The 9,540-nt window shown below is 34.5% G+C and overlaps 1 protein-coding gene across 1 annotated transcript; it reads right to left on the bottom strand.

Annotated features, from left to right (window-relative positions):
• Positions 1 to 1,739: 1,739 nt before the first annotated feature.
• LOC142165456 (uncharacterized) lies at positions 1,740 to 2,559 on the bottom strand. The gene is made up of 2 exons (XM_075224005.1): positions 2,103 to 2,559; positions 1,740 to 2,050 (listed from the first exon to the last, which is right to left on the bottom strand). Exons 1-2 carry the CDS (start codon positions 2,557 to 2,559, stop codon positions 1,740 to 1,742), a joined length of 768 nt encoding a protein of 255 aa, XP_075080106.1.
• Between the last annotated feature and the right edge of the window lie 6,981 nt (positions 2,560 to 9,540).

The raw sequence follows: 9,540 nt of genomic DNA, 5'->3' as shown, positions 1-9,540 counted from the left end.
GGTTAAAACTTCTAGTATCCCCTCGATAGCTTTGATATGGTCTAGGTTGGCCTCGATCCCTCGATGCAACACTAGGAAACCCAAGAATTTTCCCAAGGCTACACCAAACGTGCATTTCTCTGGGTTCAACTTCATTCCGTATCGTTTGAGTATGTCAAAAGTTTCTTTCAAATGATTGATGTGATCCTCTTTCCTTATGGACTTGACCAACATATCTTCTATATATACCTCCACGGTTTTACCGAGCTGGCCTTTAAACATCTTGGTTACCAACCTTTGATATCTAGGCCCCGCATTTTTTAGTCCAAAGGGCATAACTCGATAGCAATATGTTCCTTGGTGGGTGATGAACGTGGTCTTATCCTGATCTTCTTCTTCCATGAGAACTTAATTATAGCCCGAGTAAGCATCCAAGAAACTCAATAATTTGTGCCTGGCTGTTGTGTCGATGAGCTGGTCGATGTTGGGTAACAGAAATGAATCCTTCGGACATGCTTTCTTCAATTTTGTGAAATCCACACACATCCGCCATTTCCCATTTTTATTTTTGACCATCACTACATTGGCAATCCATTTGGGGTACTTTGACTCCCTGATGGAGTTGTTTTCTAACATTTTTCCACATCCTTGCGGACTGCATAGTTGATGGTAGAATTGAATTTATGTTTGACTTTCCTTACTCGGCGTGGAATGGGTCGACGTTAAACTTGTGTGTGGTGATTTCTTTTGGGATTCCTAGCATATTTGCATGGCTGAAAGAGAACAAATTTGCATTAGCTATTAAGAATTGACTGAATTTACTCGGTTCCTAGAGTTTAAAGCCAATAAGCCTTCTTGCTATGATCGTTGAGGTCCAATTGAATGGGGTAGAGGTCTTCTATGGTCGAATCTGCTACCTCGGCCATATCGGGATCCATGATAACATCCCCGGGTCCTTCTTGCTTCGACTTCAACCCTATTGATTGATATGCCTCTTTTTCTTTGTTTTTTTTCGTTTGTACGGTCTTGCTATCCAAGGCAATATGGTAGCATTCTCGGGACGTGCAATGTTCTTTGTGTATGCTGAATATCCCCCATGGTGTCAGGAACTTAATTACTTGGTATAGGCTAGATGGGATGGCTCTTATGGGGTGTACCCATGGTCATCCCACTATGGTGTTGTACGCAGTAGCCTGGTCAATGATGTGGAATGTCGTCTCTAGAGTTAAGCCGCCGACCAAGACAGGGAGTGTAATTTCCCCCGATGTTTGCTCAACTGCATTATTAAAATTTATTAGCATGATGTAGCGCGACACTATCTTATCCTCGAGCCTTATTTTATAAGGACTCGGGGATGGATAATGCATGCATCAGTTCCATCATCCACTGTGATACGTTTGACATCGATATCTAAAATTCATAAAGTAATAACGAGGGCATCATCGTGAGGGAAAGTCAAACCCTCGACATCTGACTCGTCAAAGATGATACTTTCTTTAAGTCCGTCGTACTGTTCGCGGGTGATAGACCGCTTGAGTTTGTGAGTGGTGGTGAACTTCACGCCGTTGATAGAGGCGTCGTCTCTATCACCGATGATCATGTTGATGGTACGAGCTGGTGATGGTGGATCTTGATGTTCATGCCCTCTAGAAAAATTGGTCCGCCCTTATAGCTTAACATCTCTTTAATATGCCCTTGTTGTAACATGTTTACGACTTCCTGTCTGAGGGCGATGCAATCTCCTATTCGTGACCGCGTTTCTAGTGGAACTCACAGAGGGCATTAGACTTTCTGGTGTTCGGATCTGATCTCATCTTTAGTGGCCACTTCACTTTTGTTTCAAGTTTCTCAAGAGAGTAGACTATTTCTGTAGGCGACACATAAACATTGTGAGCAGATAATAAAGGAGGCATATCTCTTTCGTTCCGATGAGTCCTTGTCCTTGGTCTGGACGATCCTTCTTCATAGCCAAGGGAGGGTGCGGCGGCCGCCCTAACATATGGTTGGTATCGTTCCCTATTTAGGTCACGGAATCCGATGATCTCTTCTGGTACTGTCTCTTCATCCTTTTCTGGATTTGGTTTGTACAGAGTTTAGCTAGTGAGTTAATCCATTGAGATTACCCTCATCTGCTTTGACCTCAGCACAATAACCATTATGGATTTTATCCCAATTGGTTGGAGGATACTTCATCAATCGGCTCAACAGTTTTCTAGTTGCTTTTGAACCCTCTCTATTCAGCCCGTTCTGAAAAGCTACGACCGCCATCCCTTCAGATACGTTTTGCATAGTCATCAATACTCTGTTAAACCGGATGAGGAAGTCCTTTAGTCCCTCTCCTAGGGACTGCTTATTAGCAAATATGTAGTTTACTCTCGCCTCAGCCTTCTGGGCTCCAGCATGGGCGGTTACTAATTTATCGGCCATTTCTTCTAAAGTTTCTATGGAGCATGCTGGTAGCGGCGAATACCATGTTAATGCCTTTCCCGTGAGGGTCTTACCAAACTTCTTCATCCAAATTGAGGATATTTTTTCTTTGGTGAGGTCATTGCCTTTCACGGCGGTGACAAAGTGAGTCATACGATCTTCAAGATCGGTCGTTCCGTCATATATCCTGAGGTAGGTCGGAATTTTGATGGTCTTTGGTATGGCATGCGGGGCTGCATCATCACTATATGACTGCTCTACAAACCTTCCGGCATCCCTTTCCGGCAGTAGCTTAGAAGAGCCTGGTATCTTGTCGACTCGTTCTTGGTGTTATTTCATCTTGTCTCGTAGTGCCTTGTTTTTATTCTCCATTTCTTCCATCCTACTTAGAATGGTAGCGAGGGTGTTTTCACCTGCACTATCAGTAACGTTGTGAGTTATACTTGTCGTTGGAGGGAGGGGTCGGTTGAACTGCTCATTTTTTTGTTGTAGAGTGTAAGCCCTTGCGGATTCTGCAGCCATGCCTGGAGCGGGTTTGTTAAGGATGCTTGCTAGCGTGTCAGTCAGACATGCCTCGAGGAGTTTTTTCATAGCTGGGGGCGTTCCTTCCTCTGTATACATGGATGCCCCTTTTCCGCTGGGTTTTGTTATGCTGTAGTGTGGGGTTGGCGACCTCTCTCGCCTAGGGGATGAGTCGGGCATCATGTCCTCACCTAATGTTTCACAGCTTTATTGATGACATTCATGAGGTTGGTTGGGAAATCACTTGTTATTTTGGTTATTTTTCCTTGGTTACATACCATGTAGGGTTTTGTATAAACAAAGAAAGGAGATCTCGGGGGCTTTTAAACGTTAGTGACTTGGGGGCTTTTAAACGTTAGTGACTTGCGTTGATTGTAGATCTAGAGGAAACTAAAAATTTAACTAAGAAATTCCCACAGATGGTGCTAAATTGTTTGACCAAAAAATATTGATCTTGGTTTAAATAATTAAATTTATATAAATAAGAGTTAATCTTAGCTAACAATAATATCCCTAGACGGAGTTCTTAAAGAAGCAACAAATATTACGTAGATATGGTCGGATAGTGGTGGTGGCATACAATAAATATTTTAGAAATTAAAAGCAATAATGTAGCATTCAATAACAATGAATAGCAATAAATGACATTTAAATAAATAGAATGAATGAATCACCTAAGAAAGGATGGAATAAGTGTATGTTCTTTCTGACAATGATGAATGATAGACAATCCCTTGAATATTTGAGTTATTATTGGATCTAGTGGGAAAGTATAGACAAGAATCTCAGTGAAAAGGTGATGTTTGTATCTTAGCAAATGAGATCTGATTTTCTTTCTCAAGTCAAAGTGTGTTTTTTTTACAAATGAATATTACATGTCCCCTATTATAGTATCTTTTTCTATTTATAGGGAACATGCTCCTAAAAAACCTTAATAGTATAAGTACAGAGAATATCCACTATAATATTCTCTGTAATATCCTATCTTGAAGCTAGCCGTTATAACTCCGTCAAAGGTACTCGACCTCGGCCTCGACCCTTGTTGACTCGTCGACTTAGTCCTTTGTTGACTCTTCCACTATATCCCTTGTTGACTCTTTGACTACAGATTTCGTCGCTTCTTGGGCCATTTCGACAACGATGACTTTGGAACTCTTTCTCTAGTACTATCTTGGCTTAAATATTCTAAAGATAGATTTTGACACATACATGTTTGAAGCTCATTTAGTAACATGTCTATGTGTTTTTTAACTTTTCAGCATGTTGGGTCTAGGGCTCTAGGCGTCGAACAACTTCATCAAATTTGAGACTCCAACAACAATTTTGTGTTCCGCTTGCAGCTATTTCTATTGTAAGTTATCTTGCATCTTTTTTTTTAGGCGACGAAATTGATCAACACTGATTTGCAAAAGAGTCAATTTTGGTACTTACATACAAAAAGAAGTATTAAGTAATATTTTTAATTGGGATATTATAAGTCCATTCCAAAAAAGTAAATAAAAACTCGTTGAGGAGAGTTATAGTAGTGAGCTTTATTAATATGACCTAAATTGTATTTTTGTAGTACACAAATGTTCTTATATTGGATTGTTCATCTATTTTGTTAGATGTCGACGTCGCTTACAAGAAATTCTACGTATGCTCCTGCTCACTATTATTTCTCATCAAAAATATTTTTTTAAAAGTTAAATATTATGGGTACGGAGTATGTATTAGGAAATCTATTAAATATATATAAATATTTAGTTGCGAGCCGAATAACTAAATTGAGTTTTAGGCATCTTCTAGAGTGAGCTTCTAGATCTTGTGTTTATGCGCATCTTGTAGAGTGGTCGGGGAATAAAAAGTTTAGTCGGCATGTTCTGCGACTTCCCTTGTCAATAATAAAGGCAATCCATAAACGTTTTAATCATATATAGGTGTAATGTCTATTTTGCTAACTTACCACGTTTTATTTTAGTTGGTTGACTTTAGCCAACATGAATTACTTAATGCAGGGACGGCTTAATATATTGGGGCCTAAAGCCAAATATTATTTAAAGGCCTTAATTTTTCTTGTTTTTTTTATTATATTTAAAAGTCATATATATTTTTATGTAAAGTTTATTTTCCTAACTTGTTTGAGATGTAAAGTGGTAAATTATTTTATAATCAATTTCTTCTAATAATTCTTTATCAATTAATAATACAATCAATCTATTTAACCTTTTTTGAAAAATTATTTCAAGAGATCCATATTGAGGTTGTATTAATGTTTCAATCCCTCTTTTTCTTTCTCTTTTTTTAATTATTTGATTAAGCAATATTATTGATATTTTCTAGTTGACAAATTTAAATTTGAAAGCAATATATAATATAAAAACAGTACCTATATTAGGTAAAAACAAAAAATGTAAAATTTCAAAAAAAAAATAAAGATAATAGCCATTGAAAATAATAAAACATGATTTTAGAAGCTGAATTACTTGATATTAAAATATAATTTCACTCCTCTGACGCTTAAAATCATGAGAAAGAATTAAAAAATTATGTGAAATTTAATTTATTCAATGTTCTTTATGTTATTATTGAGAGAATAGACAGTTTAATATGAAAATACAAAGTATATACTTTAAATATAGTATTGGAGAAAAAAAGAAAAAGTATACTGATGACAAAAATATAAATTACTAAATGATCACTAGTTAACCACTTTTTATATAAAGATAGTATATTTTTATTTTAAAACATTCATTATTTTTTCAATAAATTAAAATTAAAGTTCACTTTCAGAAGAATGAGGCCTTACTAATTTGGGTAGAAATGGTGTGGGGTAGCCACTGTTTGAGGTGGTATTTATTTTTTATCCAGTAATTCTAATGTTGAGCAAAAATAGCCACTACTCTATTAAAATTAATATGAAAAGGCATTTTTACCCTTTCTTCCATTGCTTTTCTTCCCAAACCCTCGCTTCTCTCTCTCAAGTTTGATACCTACTCGTTTTTCGTTTTCTTTCTTCCTTTTTTTTTCATTCTGGTTTGCTTTCTATCGGAATGTCACTTTTATTGAAATTTAAAGAAAAAGGTAAATGTGAAAGGTCACAGCATAATGCGTTAGACCATTTGAACGAGAATTCACCCACTCTCTGTAGGTGGAGTTCTGATTCTTGTTGATGCATGTGTTGTTGAAAGGATTTGGTCCTTAACTTAGAGTTACAAGCACATAAATTAAGGACAGATAGTCCTTAACTTAGAGTTACAAGCACACAAATTAAGGACATGTAGTCCTGATCTTAGAATTACAAGTTCAAAAGTTAAGGACATGTAGTCCTGAACTTAGAGTTACAAGTTCAAAAACTAAGGACAAGTAGTCCTTAACTTAGACTTACAAGCTCATAAATTAAGGACAACTAGTCCTGAACTTACAGTAACAAGCTCATAAGTTAAGGACACTTGGTCCTGAACTTAGAGTTGGAAGTTCAAAAATTAAGGACACTTGGTCCTTAACTTAGAGTTACAAGCACAGAAATTAAGGACAGGTAGTCCTTAACTTAGAGTTACAAGCACAGAAATTAAGGGCAGGTAGTCCTGAACTTCAAGTTGCAAGTTCAAAAGTTAAGGACATGTAGTCCTGAATTTAGAGTTACAAGTTCAAAAGTTAAGGACAAGTAATCCTAAACTTAGATTTACAAGCTCATAAATTAAGGACAGCTAGTCCTGAACTAATAGTAACAAGCTCATAAGTTAAGAACACTTGGTCCTGAACTCTCTGAGCAAAAGGGTATTTTCGTCTGGGCAGGTAAACTTTATTAAAGCTATGGCTAAAGACTAAAGACATTTTAAACAGTGGCTTTAAAAGTAAATACATGTCTTATTAGTGGCTAACTGTGCACTTTCTCCCTAATTTGGGGGTCTTATAAGGCCATTGCCTTAATAACTTAGGCCTCGGAGTCGGCCCTGCAGTTAGGGCCCATGTTATTCCTATCTAGCTAGTACTAAAATAAGTAAAAATTTCACAGGGCACCCCCATTTAACCTATATCCATATTTTTAAAATTATTTAATCTATACCCTAATTTTTACAACTTCAGGCACCTCCTTCTTCCTGCTACTTGTGTGCTTCTTTCTTCCTCTTTTGCTTTCTACTCTTCATTTTTTTGTAATTTGTAGTATATTTTACTGTTGATTTGCTCATAGTAACTAAATTGATCATCCAAAGAAGCTCACTGTCCACGAAGCTAGAAGCTAACATTGTTAAAGCTATTGCAGAATTTAAATTTCTATCCCTAAATTCATAGTTTTGTATTCAATAGGTGTTCAGATTGTTAGGGAGACAGGAGGAAGAAGAACTATTGCGCATCTTTACATTAGATTATAGTTGAGAGTTGAGACTTATGTCTAGATATAGAGAAAACTTCAGTTAAAACATGGTGATGTTCAACAAATATAGAACAAAACTTGAGCTAGTAGAATGCTTAAGTTCAACAATTACAAACAAACACTTCAGCCAACACTAAGTTTATGCGAAAAACTTCAGCTAAAATATGCTGAAGTCCAGCAAATAGAGAACAAAACTTTTGCTAGTACGACTGTAGGACAAAAACTTCAGCTTATTTTGTGTTGAAGTTTTTACAAATGAATTAAATAACTTCATCATCTTCTGCTGAAGTTTTTTTAAAAAGCTTTATGATAGAACTAATGAATCCAGGACAAAACTTCAGCTTATTTAGTGCTGAAATTTTTACAAATGAACTAAATAACTTCATAATCTTTTGCTGAAGTTTTTGAAAAAGCTTTACGACAAAACTATTGAATCCAGGACAAAACTTCAGCTAAAACATGCTGAAGTTGAACAAATAGAGAACAAAACTTCAGCTAGTAGAATGCTTAAGTTCAACAATTACAAACAACTTCAGGCTCGTCTACTACAATGCTGAAGTTTGCGTGATTGCTTTTACTACTTCAGGTCCGTATGCCTGAAGTTTAAGTGAAAAGTAGGTACGCTTGCAATTTTTTTTGCAAAACGGGTATAAGTTAAAACGTGACCCAAAAAACGGGTATAGATGCAAATTCCTCCTAAAATAAAGGCAAATTGACGGGACAAGTACCAATTGCAAAACGTGATATTTGAGTAAAGCCACTAAATATTGATATGACAAGTACTGAACATAATCTAGCGTGATATTTGAATAGCGCCACTAAATAAGTATTATCTCCGTTTCATTTGATGTCGCAAAATTTGAATACATACAAAATTTAAGATTTTTTTTTTGAAATTTATAATCTAAAGCAAGCTATAGAAATAAGGGTAAAATAAAAAAATTAAATTAAATTGGTACCAAATTTTAAAAGTTATTGTTCTTTTAGAAATATATTTAAAAAAAATTCCAGAGGACATAATCTAGCTGAAATTTATGGACGTGATCTAGCATAAAAGATATCTACTAAGAAAAGAAAAACGCATGTATATACCAACATATGAAACTAATTGACCAAATCATTCATTTTTCTATAAAAAAAGTGTCGCAAAAATAGTATAGGACGTGATCTTTTCCTATTATTGTAAATTTATGGTAAAACTGTAACCATTCATTTTCCCAACTCATGCTTTTTTTTTTCATCTTTGAGGTTCTTCAGCGAAAAGTTTCCTTTGCGGATAAGATTTCTTTTAGGATGGAGCTAGGGCGATGCGGTGCGGGGTCATCAAGAAAGTCATTTTTTTAATTTTTAAGGAACATATTTCCTTTGTTTAAAATATTTTGATCAACCAAACATGGAAACTAAAAATATTTTCCATACCAACTGTAGCATTTCTGAAAAAGTTTTAAATCTATAATATATTAAAAACACAAAGGCCCTTAGCAAAATAGCGTTCGCCTTTTTTACCCTTTAAAAATAAATTTTACATTGGACAAAATAATAATTCAAATTATTTTTATAATATTTAGGACATAGTTTCCGATTTAAATTATGAATGAAGTTTAATATTTAGGAGTTCAAAATCAATTAATATTTTACCTTATTTAAATTATTTATATAACTGTAATCATTCCATATTAAATTCTTAATATATAGGATTTTAACATTAACTAAAATTCTATTAATTAAACACTTTAATAAACTCACCCAATACATGCACGCTCAATTGGTAAGAAATGTAGGGGAACATGGAAACTATCTGGGCTAATTTATTTTTTGTGTTACTTTAAAAATAATTTAAATTTAAATTACCTTATATGAATTATTTCTTTATATTAGTATCCTTGACATAATTGTCATTTTTTCTTGTTACAGTTCAATATTTAAAATCTGGAATGTGCTAATATTAAGAACTTTAATCAACAAAATCTAATGAGTTGCTATTATAATAAAAATAATAATTAAGTCTATGAATTAATTATTAGAAAAAATAATATAATCCAACAATTTTCAAATATATTAAAAATATGAACGCCCTTACTGAAATGTAGTTCGTCTTTTTTAACTTTCAAAAATAAGTTTCACATTTGACAAATATATAATTTAAGTTACTTTCCTAATAGTTAGGACTTTAAAATCAAATAAAATTTTAAATATTACCTAATATTTAGAAGTTCGAAATCAACTAAATAAGGTTAAAATTATATTAAAAAAGA

The sequence above is a fragment of the Nicotiana tabacum genome, chromosome 10 (genome assembly GCF_000715075.1).
Source record: "Nicotiana tabacum cultivar K326 chromosome 10, ASM71507v2, whole genome shotgun sequence".
Taxonomy (NCBI): domain Eukaryota; kingdom Viridiplantae; phylum Streptophyta; class Magnoliopsida; order Solanales; family Solanaceae; genus Nicotiana; species Nicotiana tabacum.
The sequence above is the reverse complement of the archived record's forward strand: the minus strand, read 5'-3'. Positions and strand labels throughout refer to the sequence as shown.

Coding starts and splice junctions, on each gene's coding strand:
- LOC142165456 (XM_075224005.1), bottom strand. CDS start 2,559: ATGACTCACTTTGTCACCGCCGTGAAAGGCAATGACCTCACCAAAGAA. Junction 2,051..2,102: donor TGAGGTCAAAGCAGATGAGG/GTAATCTCAATG, acceptor AACCAAATCCAG/AAAAGGATGAAGAGACAGTA.